We start from the raw sequence: 13,486 nt of genomic DNA, 5'->3' as shown, positions 1-13,486 counted from the left end.
TGTGTCTGGACGTCATTGTCCGAGTCCCTCAGAGTGACCTACATTTTCTTGAGCTGCGTCAGGCCCTTGAAGGCTCCGGTGGCCTCCAGCACGGAGAGGTCGTTGTTGTTGAGGCGCCTGGGACGGTCACAGAGAGCGGCCATGAGGAGGACGGAGCAAAAACACATCGTTAGTTTGGAATGTGTGTGTGTGTGTGTGTGTGCATCCATGCAAGATGCGTCCAAAGACACGTCAGCGTGGATTTCTCTAAAGTGCTTTTGTACAGCATGTGTGTGTCCATGTGTCCCTGCATGTGTGTGTGTGTGTGTGTGTGTGGGGAGTCCACGGGGAGCTCAGACACTGAAACACACTCTGAATAAAAGCATCCTGAAAATAGCAAACACACCGTGCGTACCAGAGGGATAAATATCAGAGGAGTCAATGTCATCGATTGATACAGGAATAGAAGAGTGTGTGTGTGTGTGTGTGTGTGTGTGTGTGTGTGTGTGTGTGTGTGTGTGTGTGTTCCTCACAGCTCCTCGGTGGAGGACGGCAGGTGTTCAGGGAACTTGGTGAGGCGGAGGTTGGAGCAGTCGACCACGTTGGCCTCGCAGCGACATTTAGCGGGACACACAGGTTTACTGTTACACTCGTAGCTTAGACGCCGGTCCTCTGTGCCTGCACACACACACACACACACACACACACACACAGATATTAAAAACTGAACACATCTCCCAACAGTGTAAGAAAATCTACTCCTTTAGTTTCTTTTTGCTAGTAGTGTGTTTTTTCTTAAAGGGGACATATCATGCTTGTTTCTCCTTTTCACTATGCCAGACTAGGATGCCTGTAAAGCATTTCTGCCCTCAGTACAAGTCATTTAGTTCCTTCATTGCCCCACAATAGCGTTCCCAATATCCTCATTTTAGGCCATTCTGAAGATCTCGTTGAAACGCTCCGTTTGGAGAATGACCTCCAGTAACCTCGCAACGTCACAGCCCTTTGTGCTCTGATTGGTCAGTTCTATCAGAGGGGCGGAGGGGGTAGAGCCAGGGGGCGGTTTTTGCAGCATGGCAGTATTTACAAAATCGCCATACTGAATGGAGCAGACCGAGCGAGTTTGCTGTTTGCCAAAACTTCACCGTAAGGCATTGATAGCACTAATAAAATGGCAGAGTGTAGGATTCGTCCTTTTGTATTGGACCCCGAGTCAGACCCGGATGGTTCTGCAGCTCAGGAGGAAGAAAATCCACCTGGACACAGATCATCTCAGGACGCCTCAGTGTGGTGAGTCAAAGCGGTACTGTAATATGTAGAGTTTATACGTGGAAATATAGGCAGACTTCACCAATAAACTATTTCTATAACAGGGCTCCATCCTGCTCCTTCACTTTTCTCTGTCTGTTTTATCCATCATGCTGAAAGTGTAGTCTAAAGATGGCCTCTACCGTCAGTTCCTCACTATGTTATTACCGCAGCATTATTGTGGTCCAGGTTCACAGTGCATGTCAGAACAAGCATGCAAATATCACAGTCTCACAAGTATATTTTCACCTGTGTAGGACTGCTAATGTTAGCTTTTCAAACGCACCTGCTCAATGACACAATGCATTGTGGGTTAGTCGCTAGGTTATGATGGGTGTTGCAGTTAATGTTTGTAGTTGTGGATAAAGAAGATCTGTTTAATAACACAGCTGTAGACGTCCCTGGTGTTTCAGCGTAAAGTGTGACCCTGTTAACTGGTGAGGAGACCACGACTGACAAGTTCTGCTGAGAGTCACCAGTTAGCATGGTTGTTATGAACTCCAAAACACCTGCAGCTCTGCGACGCTCAGAAATGGACAGAAGTCATTTCCATGGTGTGGTATCATTTCTGACAGCTGACTACAGAACAACCAGATGTTTTCATGCTGCTCACAGCTTTAATTTAGTGTTTAAATAACAAGAACTCGTCTGAATGAATGGAGCTAAACGCTGCTTCTGTTGCCCAATCCTGTTTTTATGTGAGAGCGTCTTCGCCATCTCGCCCTCGTAGAAAACCGAGAACAGAACAAACACACACGTGGTCAACTCACCGGGGATGTGGTACTGCTCCTTGGCTGTGACAGAAAAAAAGAGAAACAGCAGAATGTCAGTCATCAGAAGTGAAAGCTTACAAAGATCAAACATCACTTTTGTGTTTTGCCCTTCAGGGCCACCGTAGAAAAAGTTAAAGGCTTGTGTTTGGACTCTTAAGATGTTGCTTTGTTCCTGCTTGCTGTCTGAAACCTGAGATAACTGAGAAAGAGGTGACTGATGGTGCATAGAAATATATCTATTATAATATTTACGGTAATTTTGACAGAGGCTTCTGGAGGGTTATGACATCATTCCTTCCTCATAAAGTTTGTATGTTTCTCCAGAGGGGCGCTGCAGTTCAGCATGTCACATACGTAACCGCAGCTGACAGCTTCTCTCACACACACACACACACACACACACACACACACACACACACACACACACACGCACACACACACACACGCACACACACACACTCGGGCACTGACCGGAGCAGCGGAACTTGTTGCTCTTGATCTGCGCGATGCGTTTGTTGGCGAGGCGGCGCGGGCTGGCGCAGCGAGCCCCGCTGGTCTCGATGGGGTTGGAGCGCAGGAAGTCGGCCAGCCACTTCACATTACAGTCACACACGAACGGGTTCTGGGCCAGGTGGCTGATGGGAAATCACAGGGGGCAGTGCATCAGTCAGATCAGACTGGATGGAGTGGAACGGAGCAGAAGAAAGCTTAAAATAGCAGCATGTGTGTGTGAGTGTGTGTGTGTGTGTGTGGGTGTGTTTTCCTACAGGGTCTGGATGCTGTGCAGAGAGCTGAAGGTGCCTTTAGCCAGACTCTGGATCTTGTTGTCATAAAGCGACAGCAGAGCCAGGTTCTCCAGATCCTTGAAGACGGACGCTCTGATGCAGTGGATCTTGTTGGCGTTCAGCAACCTGACGACACAAATTAACATCACGTCACACTGCAAAAACACAAAATCTCATCAAGTGTTTTTGTCTTCTTTTCAGTAAAAACTGTCTTATCATACTCAGTATGAGCCACATTCACCAGACCAGTCCAGAAAAATGTCTGATTTCAACTAAGGTTGCAACGACAAATCAATAAAACCAATAAAAATCGATTGGTAAAAGTTTAACGACTTTTTTCCATAATCGATGCCCTGTGCTGCATTATTACTGTATTAGTTTACGTTACATTGTACGAGGAGTTCATTAAACCAACGTTAGCATTAGCGTTAGCTGCTACAGATAGTGGTAGGGCAGAGGGGGTGAACTGTTTGACCTGCAGGTGAAAAGATTGAGGACACATTTTTATTTATTTACCTTTTTGGTCCACTAAGTTCTTCATCTGATCACATAACAATATATTTTCTGTTATTTTGCCCAAACTGTTGATTCTTTAAAGGTCCCATATGAAGCAAAAATCCTGACCTAAAACGAGCTGTTTGGATTTTGGGGATTTGCCGACGTCAGCGATTCCCTTCTTTGACCAATCAGGAGCAAGTCTGACCTGATTGATCCACTGGAGCAGATACCCCCGGACCCCTTCCCTGCCCACTCCCCTAATGCCAAAGTTGAAGAGCCATCACTGCTCTGTTTTTGGCTGTAAACAGCCACATAGTTCCATGCTCAAGCTTCCCATCTCAGAAGAAGACAGACTAAGTGTCTAGAGTTCATTTATCAGGAAATGTTCCAGCTACACTCAGTAAAACTGAGCATGTGTGTGCTAGTCACTTCACGGCCGACTGCTTTTCCAACTTTGGACAGTCCAACAGAGGGCTAGCCAATAGACTGGTCCTGAATCCAGGCGCATTACCAACCATCCTCCAACAAACCTGGGACCCTGGAAATGTGAGTATTTTAAATGCTGTGTGCTGTGGAGCAGATGGAAGAGCTTTTCCTCATTGTCCCCCCTGTCTCTGTGTTAGCTTCAGGATGCTAACTTTAGCTGCAGTTAGCCTGTTGTTTTAGCCTGTAATGTTACGGTAAACGAGCTTCTCAGTTTTCTAAACATTGTGCACTCGGAGCTCGTGGCACCACTCTCAGTGACGTGGAAGAGCGGGGCGGTATCAGCGGTGGCTCATTTACATATGAAGGCCACGCCCACTAAATCAGAGCGTTCTGAACAGAGGGGCTATGAGAGCCTGGAAACAATGCTGCTGTGCTTGATTTATTGGCTTTTTGGACCAAAACATGTTACTACCATTTCATGAAGACATCAATGATCCAGATTAAACTGCAGGAAAGGAGCAGAATATGGGACCTTTAACTGTCATTTGTTATACTCCATAAATGTAGCATCTGGTCAGTTTAATTATGTTCAAATAAGTTGTTTCTTTGTATGAATCACTAAGCAAACAATAGTCATCAAATTTTACTATTATGCATTCTCATCCTTTTTTTCCAGATTAATCGATTAATCATAAATATAATTGTCGGAATAACCGATTACAAAAATAATCGTTGGTTGCAGCCCTAATTTCAAGTTTAAAGACAAAAATGAGGTCTGAGATAACGTAACCAGTAAAAAAAATGTGCCAATGGAACAAGAGAAATTTCCTCCATACTAGAATAATGTCTTAATACAAGAAACTTTTCTCTTGCTCAAATGGCAGATTTAAAAAAAAAAAATTCAACCAAGTAGGTAAAGATTTAAGAAGTTTATAAAAAAAAGAAACTTTTTTTTTTTGAAAAAGGACAAAAAGTGAAAAAAAAAAAAACATATATGAATAAAATAAAAAACAGCAACAGTTTCAAACATCAGGATTCTCCTACACAAGTTAAATACTGAGCCTTATCCAGCTCCCTGTGTCAAACAGACTCACAGCAGCTCCAGAGAAGCCAGGCCGTCGAACACGCCGCTGGGCAGCTCCGTGATCTTATTCCCGTACAGAACCCTGCACACACAGATGATCCGCGTCAACACTTCATTTCAGCTTGTAAAAGTGGAGCCAAAACAACCAGGTTCACACGAGAAGCAGAAGCTGCTAGCTTACAACTCCATCAGTGAGGTGTGTTTGACACCAGAGGAGCAGCCCCCTGGTGGTCGTTTAAAATATCACAGCTCTAAGGCAGCAGCTACAGAGGAGCATGTGTTACAACATATAAACACAACATGAGCAGCGTGCAGACAAACACATGCAGGTCTGAGTCTGTATCTGAAGCAGGCCCCACTCCTGAATAATTCAGACGAGCAGAGGGAGAAAAACCCACTCGGTGCAGACATATGGAGGCTTAATACTGACATATGTAAACACACACTGGTAGAGGCACTCTCCTAACACTGCTCACACACACTGAGACACTGTTGGTGTGTTACTCACAGCGAGTTGAGCGCTCGGAGTCCGGTGAAAGCATCAGGAGCGATCTCAGATATCTGGTTGTTGCTCAGGTCTCTGGAAATGAAACATAAACACACACACGTGGAGAGATTAGTCAGAGCAGTCTGAAACATCCTCTCCGGATTAAATCCTTCAATTCTGTTGAAGAGGGATCCAAACCTGGGCCAATCTGATAATTAAATATCTGCATGCAGTCAGTTCAAGTTACAAACTTTGCTTCTGCTCACTCATTTTCAAATGTGTCATTTTTTACTTCTTTTGTTCTTTTCCTCTGCTTCATTAGTTTTTGACTTTAAAAAAAAATCATTTTCAGGATTTTTGTGACATAACTTGGTAAGGGTAGAGCGGGGAACCGATTTAAAAGTGGGGAGTGACCAAGCAGCAACCTCTGGTCTTAGAATGTGAATCTAATGCAGATTTGTTGGAAGCTGCAGTTCCTTAAAATGTCCACCAGGGGCTGGCTGCAGAAACACCAGGAACCACACACACACCAGTTCAAAAAAAGCAGAAATAAAAATGTTAACAGCCTGGTTCAAAAACAGCTTGGTTCTAAAGAGATTTTTTATTCTATTGCTGAAGTTTTAATGCTCCTTATGGTTAAAGTTATCAAATCAAGTTTTGCCAATATAAGGGCATGGCTGACTTGACTGACAGGTGGGTACCATGTGGTTATCTGTAAAGAGGCTAAAAACCCACCTCTTTACTAAGATTCAAGCTTTTCTGTGTGGCCTATGCCTACAATAGGATACAAATCTGCACTATAGAAGCAAATGGGTGATGTCACAGAGCCTGGGTCCAAGTTTATACAGTCTATGGGAGCAACATGCAGGAAAGAGAGTGTAAGATGGAGTTGAGTTCAGATTGTCTGCTCAACTTGGATCAGTCTAATAATGTGAGGCCTTCACCGAGGGGATAAAAACTGCAGTTCCTCAAGTGTCCACCAGAGGCTGGCTGCAGAAACACCAGGAAACACACACACACACCAGTTCAAAAAAAGCAGAAATAAAAATGTTTACAGCCTGATTCAAAAACAGCTTGGATTTAAATAGCTCCTTTTTCTATCCGTGAAGTTTTGATGCTCCTCATGGTTAAAGTTATTAAATTCCCAAGTTTTGCCCATATAAGGGCATGGCTGACTTGACTGACAGGCAGGTACCATGTGGCTATCTGTAAAAAGGCGAAAGACCCACCTCCTCACTTCATCCAAATCTAAATGAAACAGGGTCTAATGGGGCTTAATCAGTGTGGCCTCTGCTTTCCATAGGATTCAAAACTCCACTATTGAAGCAAATGGGTGATGTCACTGAACCAAAGTCCATATCTTACACAGTCTATAGGAATGATGAACAGGGAAGAGACTGTAAGATGGAGTTGAGTTCAGTGTCTTCTTAACTTGGATGAGTCTAAAAATATGGAGCTTATGCCAAAGTGATAAAAACTGCAGTTCCTCAAGTGTCCACCAGAGGCTGGCTGCAAAAACACCAGGAACCACACACACACCAGTTCAAAAAGCTGATCAGATCAGCAGAAACAATCATTACCTCAGTGGTGATATGACGTTTAATGTGGTTGTTTGAAAGCTTTATTTCCCTCTGTGTGTGCTGTAAAGACCTTTGAGGAAACGACCGATGAGAATCTGTTTCATTAAAGCTGAACGTCATGTTCCTCCCTCTTTATGTAACATTTTTAAGTGCCTCTGCGGGGTCACGCACACATGAAAGGTTTTATTGTTCATTTTCTAACCACTAGATCAAATCGATTTAAACCAGAGACATTTATAAAGCGGAGAACCCTGCTCGGTGACATTATTGGACTTTTAGTCAGCAGACAGACTCTGTGAGAGTCAGAGCTGCACCCCCGGCCAACTTTAACTACTCTGATTCAGCCGACTGGGGCCAAACCTCAACATGTCAGATTGTAAAATCCCTGTTCTGCTGCCACATGTCCGTCGCTCTGCTGTCACAATAAATTTAAACACAAAACCACTTAAACCAGCCTGGTAATGTAATCAACCCCCCGTCTCAAGGCCAAGGAGCGTCTCGCAGATGATGTAAGAGAAAAGGAAGAGCTGAACCACAGAGAGACAAAGACGGGGGGAGTGTGTGTCTGAGGAGGGAAACGGGCTGAAACACAGCACATGAAGCTATTATTGTGGTCTGATCTGCATTTTTTAAAAACATATCCTCAGATCACAACGATACGCGCTTGGTTCACCATGCAGGGCCCCTAAACGGCCCCTGATGGGGGCTGTATCTGGCTGCTGTCTGACATAAATCAAGCGCTCCTCCATGCTGAAAATCCTCTGGGTCTGTTTGTTACGTGGAGCAGGAAAACCACAGCTCGCCGAGCGGAGGAGACGGAGGGAGAGGAGAGGGATCCAGTTGGCAGATCAGAGTTTGCCCCTCTGGAGGCAGAAATACTTTAATCTGATTGGCTGACATGAGACTCAGATAGTTGGAGGACAAAAAGCACATTTTCCCCAGTTATGTGCCGTCAGCTTCGTAGACTTTTACACCACCTACAGCAGCCTGCAGGGTGGATTTGACCTCTGAGGTGAGAGAAGCAACATTTTTACCAACATCTCTTGAGCCTGAAGAACTTAAGGTGTGAAAGAAAATACCAAGAAACTTGAAAATCTAAAAAGTATAATAATGTCTAAGAGGTTTGACATCCTGGATTAGTTTGGAGTGAAATGAATCCTGGAAGTATCACAGATCAAGACACTTTCTATGGAGTAGTGAGAGTGCCAAATTACACAAATAAATCTATAAAAGAATAAATAAATAAATGAATAAATTTTATAAGAATCTGTAAAAGAATCTTTTATTTTTTTATTAAGCACTTTTCTAATTATTTTTTGATTTGTCTTTATATTAATACTTTTATTAGCCTTTTCTTTTATGGATTCTTATATAATTAATTTATTAATTCATTTTTTTTATTATTATTTTATAGATTATGATATACTTTATCAATTCATTTTTTATTCTTTTATAGATTCTTATATAATTTATTTATTAATTAATTAATTTGTTTTCTTCTTTTATAGATTTATTTTTGTAATTTGGCACTCTCACTACTCCATAGCTTTCCAAAAGAAAGTCAGACACTTTTAAGAATTTGGCTTTCCTGTAACGAGAAATAACACTCTTACTTATAAATCAACAAAAAAAAAAAAAAAAGAAAAAGAAAAGAAAAAAAAAGTGACGCAGTTATGTATTTTCTCCACTGGGGGAGCTCCAATAAAAAAACAGAGATAGCCTTTAGAGCAGGGATTCATTACCTAGAAGCCTTTTGACCAAAACTGACCAAAACAATAAATTTGTTTTTCTTTTTCTTTAGACTTTTGCGAATGGTTAAAATTCATACATTTTTTAAAAACAGGGTATATGCAGAAATCCTGAGGTTAAATTTGAAACCTTTTTAAGACTTTTTTAAAAACCTTTCAAAAAGTCTTAAGACCTTATTGCGACTTTGACGGACAGCTACTAGACTGCTGTACGAACTGAGTTTGTTGTCAAATTAGCCAACGGATATATTGGGCTGCTAGTGCTACGTTTAGCCCGCGCCTCACAAAAATTACAACTTTGCTTGTTGTCACGTCTCAAACAACAGCGCTACGTAAATGTATCAATAAATACCTTATCTCAGTGCGTGGTATCCAGTAAAAAGGTGACTTGAACAAAGGAAATCTAAATTGTAAGAATCCAAGATCCCAGGTCGTCAAAAGTCTGAGACATTTTCTCAGGAGGCTTGAGAAACTCATATGATCTAGAGAGAAATATTTTGAGATGCTGAAGCTTTTTCTAGATCCTCACGCTGATCTGTGATGAGTGTGACGAGCAGAATGATTGTCCAATCACCAGGTGAGGTTATTTTTGAAGGTTTAGCAAATTTTTTAATTTTTTGACATTTTTGCATTTAATGTTTAATGTCAAAATTATTTAAATGTTTTGCAAAATAACTACAATTTAAAATATGTTATATATATATATATATATATATATATATATATATATATATATATATATATATATATATATATATATATATAATTTAAAAATGTTTGAAAGTTTCCTGCCAATTTTTTTAAATTTCATTTTTTTAAATGCTTGCAAATTTATCTCAAATAAAAACTAAGACATCACATATAATTACATAAATTCAAAAACTTCCAGTTAATTTATTTCACTACATTTTACAATTCATAGAATTTATACAGTTTTTTGTCTTTACTGTGAAGATAAAGTAGATTTTGTGGCTCCTGAATGACTTTAATTCAGGTGAGCTGAGGAAAAATGGCTCCTATGAAAGGAAAGGTGTCAGACTTCTACCGTAGTCGGACCACTGTGTCTATGTAAACGTACTGAGTGACTGAAGAAAGGGGAAAAACTTTCTGTGAACGAAGCTCAAGTCTACAAAGTAACAGAATTCATGGACAGAGCATGATGTAAATAAACAGGATGATGATGGACTCACATCCGACGAAGCTTCTTGTAAGAGGTGAAGGCGCCTGGTGGGACTGACTTGATGCCGTTCTGCTCCAAACGTCTGCAGACAGACAGACAGACAGACAGAGACAGACAGACAGACAGACAGAGACAGACAGAGACAGACAGACAGACAGACAGACAGAGACAGACAGACAGGCAGAGACAGACAGACAGACAGAGACAGACAGAGACAGACAGAGACAGACAGGCAGAGACAGACAGACAGACAGGCAGACAGAGACAGACAGAGACAGACAGACAGACAGACAGGCAGAGACAGACAGACAGACAGAGACAGACAGAGACAGACAGGCATTAATAATTTGCCTGCCGTAGATCAACACACACAGCACGGCTGTCAGCTCGGTTCCCTTCCATCATCGGGAGCGTCTGAAGTTTCCATTAAAACTCTGCAAACATTTGTCGTCATGCAACTTTGATTCCAAACCCCGGTCTCCTGTGAGCGATCTAAACATGATTCTGATTCAAAGTGAAACTAAAACAACTTTCTGGAAAGTTTAGTCTGGAAAGAAGGTTAGAAAAGTTAAAAAGTGTGCTCTCCTGTCCTTCGAGGCGCATGTTTCCAACATGGTCTGAGACCAGACGGGATGTCGTATTTCTTAATGAGCTACGATTCTTTCTTGTAAAGTTGAAGACCTGGACAGAGAAGAAGTAAAAGTCTGTTTCTTGAATTCTGATCTCACTGTAGAACAAACACAGAGCGTGATGCGTTCGAGTGCTTGTTCCCTCCTAATCACAGGGTGGATGCAACCCTTAAACTCTTCATGTTCAACTTCTTGTGTTCAGGACACTCACATCTCAGTCATGGCTTCAGGCAGGTGGGCGGGGATAGCAGTGAGGCCCCGCCCCCTACAGTCCACGATGTTGTTGCTGCAGGAGCACATGGGGGGACAGGAGCCGGACGCCAGGCTGCACGGCTGGACGAAGGCGCTCCCGCCGTGTCCTGTAACACAACACGAAACGATCCAGCTTCAGCTCCGTCTCATGAACGGCTACCTGAGATTGTTTTTGTCACCTTGGTGTTTCCGTACCCGAGCAGGCGAAGTCGCTTTTCCTCAGCTCAGCGAGGTTGAGGCCCCTGAGCGACGGGGGAGAGCTGCACTGAGTGTAGAGGCCCAACGCCGCCCGCTGCCTCAACCACGGAGACAGCCAGGCCAGGTGACAGTCACAGCGCAGAGAGTTGGAGTGGAGACGACTGAGGGGAGGAGGGAAGGGAATGAGGAAAGGTGATGTGGACCAAGGAGAGAAGGAGAAATGAAATGAAGGAAAGAGGAGAGTAAATGAAAGTGAATGAAAGGACAAGTGAACAGTAACAGAGGAAGCAAAGGAAAGGAAGTAAGGAAATGACCCAGATAACATGAAGGAGGATTTGTTTGAAGTTCTGTTTCCAGGAATTAACAACATGGAACTCTGGGTAATGTAGTGCTTTAAGGTGCAGGACTCACAAGGTGCGGAGCTTGGGCATGTGGTTGAAGCTGGAGACGGGGATGCTGCTGATGTTGTTGTTGTTCAGCGTGCTGGAGCGAGAGACGTTAAGGTATCACAGTGATGAACAGTTACAGAAAAACCTCAAATAAACTTTATCTGACACATTTACACTTTCAAAATGATTTCAAAACACTCACAGAACTTCCAGCGAGCGCAGAGCTCTGAACGCCCCCTCCTCGATGCAGCTGATGTGGTTTTTATCCAGCTGGCTGCAAACACAGAAACATGACATAGCTGTAGCTTTAAAAAACTGTTATCAAAATAAAGAGTTTTTGAAGAATATTTATTTTTCTTACAAGGGGTATTAATGATTAAAGACACTGACACTAAATAAAATCCTGCGTTAACATTTAGTTGAACTAAATCTTCATCCCATCTGTCAATAAAGCCTGCCACCGCTCTACTTCACCTCCTACAACATCAACAGCCCACCAACTTTCCATGCACCTGTGGCTAACCTCAAGTTTTACAGCCCTGGGAAGATAACTACATCTACAAAAAGACTCATCTGGAAGAAAATACTGATTTTAAAATCAAACAAAAATAACAAATTGAGCAACAAATTAATTATTAAATAATAATAACATTTCTTTTTTGGATTTTGCAAATTTGAGAAAACTGAATATTGGTTTTAATTTTTGCAAGTAACAAAAATCTAAAAATTTCTGCAAATTTTGGCAAATTATTTAAATTCTTTTTTTCGGAAAAACATTTTGCCAATGTCTGAAATTTTGTGGAAAAAATCGGCAAATTTTTTGAAACTACTATTATTTTTTTGCAAATAAAATTATTATTAAATTACAGTAACATTTCTTTTTTTAATTTTTGCTAATTTTTAAAACTCTAAATTGTTTAAAATTTTTTGAGTAGATTTTACTTTTTTTTTAAAAAAAATTGATTTTTTTTCAATTTTCTGCAAATAATTTCATTATTTTTAATTTAATTTTGAAAAAAAAAACAAATTTTGTAAAGATTTTGCAATTTTGTTTAATTTTTGCAAGTTGCAAAATGGTATGAATTTCTGCAAATTTTGGCAAATTATTTACATTCTTTTTTTCTGATTTTTTTTTGCAAATTTCCCAAAATTTTAGGGAAAAACTTGGCAAATTTTTTAAACTACATTATTTTTGTAAATAAAATTATTATTAAATAATAAATGTGTTTTTTTTTTTTTGGGGGGGGGGGGGGGGGGGGGGGGGGGGGGTTGTAAATTTTAGAAAACTTAAAATTGTTCAAAAATTTTGAGTAGTTTTAATAAATCTTTTTTTTAGAATTTTGTGATCTTTTTTTCAAATTTCCACAAATTAATTCAATTTTTTTATTTTTATTTTTATTTTTATTTTGGGAATAGTTTAGAAATAAATAAAAAGGAGGCATCACATGTACATTTTTATACACAAAAAACTTCTCATTTATGCAATTTTCACTAGATTTTTACTATGTTTAGAATTTTTTTCACTTTGTTGTCTTTATTGTGAAGATTAAGAAGATTTTGTGGCTCCTGAATGACTTTAATCTTGGTGATCTGAGGGAAAACAGCTCATATGAAAGCAAAGGATGCAGACTCCTGAACTGGATCTTGTTCTGTACATGAAGAACATCGTCTTGTGATTTATCTGCTGCTTCCTTTCTCTTCAGTGAGTGTGTCTTTACTTCTACAAGTTTTTTACGTACAGGTTTTTCAGGTCTGTGGCTCCTCTGAAGGCCCTCCGTGGGATCGCCTGGATGTAGTTTTCACTCACGTCCCTGAAAAACACAGAAACACAGAGAGAAAGAAACTTTCAGAGCAGAAAAAGTAGAAGATGAAAAAGAAACAACTTCCTGATGATCTGAGGATCCAGGCGTGTTTCTGTCCACTGAAGCTTTCACCCATAGGTCCATCCACTAACACTGACACGCACCATTAACCATCCCAGTCGTACCAATCTAAATACCAGCCCCTCTTTATCTTAATCCAGTTCCTTCCTCCAGCCTGGGGCCATCCAAGACCAACCAGTTTCCTCAGACCAGGAGGTCACGTGAGCAACAACAAGCCCCAAACCAAGAAGGACAGAGAGCGACATGGCTTCATGTCATGAGATGGAAACAGAGATAAAGGATCAATA

At 41.1% G+C, this 13,486-nt stretch overlaps 1 protein-coding gene across 2 annotated transcripts in view; it reads right to left on the bottom strand.

Moving 5' to 3' along the window:
* Positions 1-13,486, bottom strand: part of slit1b (slit homolog 1b (Drosophila)) — an 88,919-nt gene that overhangs the window by 34,390 nt on the left and 41,043 nt on the right. For both annotated transcript variants that reach the window (XM_074688516.1, XM_074688524.1), the window contains exons 6-18: positions 13,056-13,127; positions 11,519-11,590; positions 11,339-11,410; positions 10,925-11,088; positions 10,689-10,836; positions 9,859-9,930; positions 5,362-5,433; positions 4,864-4,935; positions 2,828-2,971; positions 2,532-2,695; positions 2,058-2,081; positions 513-657; positions 43-117 (exon numbers count right to left, since the gene is read on the bottom strand). In XM_074688516.1, coding sequence (XP_074544617.1) covers positions 43-117; positions 513-657; positions 2,058-2,081; positions 2,532-2,695; positions 2,828-2,971; positions 4,864-4,935; positions 5,362-5,433; positions 9,859-9,930; positions 10,689-10,836; positions 10,925-11,088; positions 11,339-11,410; positions 11,519-11,590; positions 13,056-13,127 — 1,296 coding nt within the window. The remainder of the gene's footprint in view (positions 1-42; positions 118-512; positions 658-2,057; positions 2,082-2,531; positions 2,696-2,827; positions 2,972-4,863; positions 4,936-5,361; positions 5,434-9,858; positions 9,931-10,688; positions 10,837-10,924; positions 11,089-11,338; positions 11,411-11,518; positions 11,591-13,055; positions 13,128-13,486) is intronic.

This window comes from Halichoeres trimaculatus, unplaced genomic scaffold (assembly GCF_033239565.1).
Source record: "Halichoeres trimaculatus isolate MK-OKI-2021-1 unplaced genomic scaffold, fHalTri1.1 fHalTri1_scaffold_2, whole genome shotgun sequence".
Lineage (NCBI taxonomy): Eukaryota > Metazoa > Chordata > Actinopteri > Labriformes > Labridae > Halichoeres > Halichoeres trimaculatus.
The sequence above is the reverse complement of the archived record's forward strand: the minus strand, read 5'-3'. Positions and strand labels throughout refer to the sequence as shown.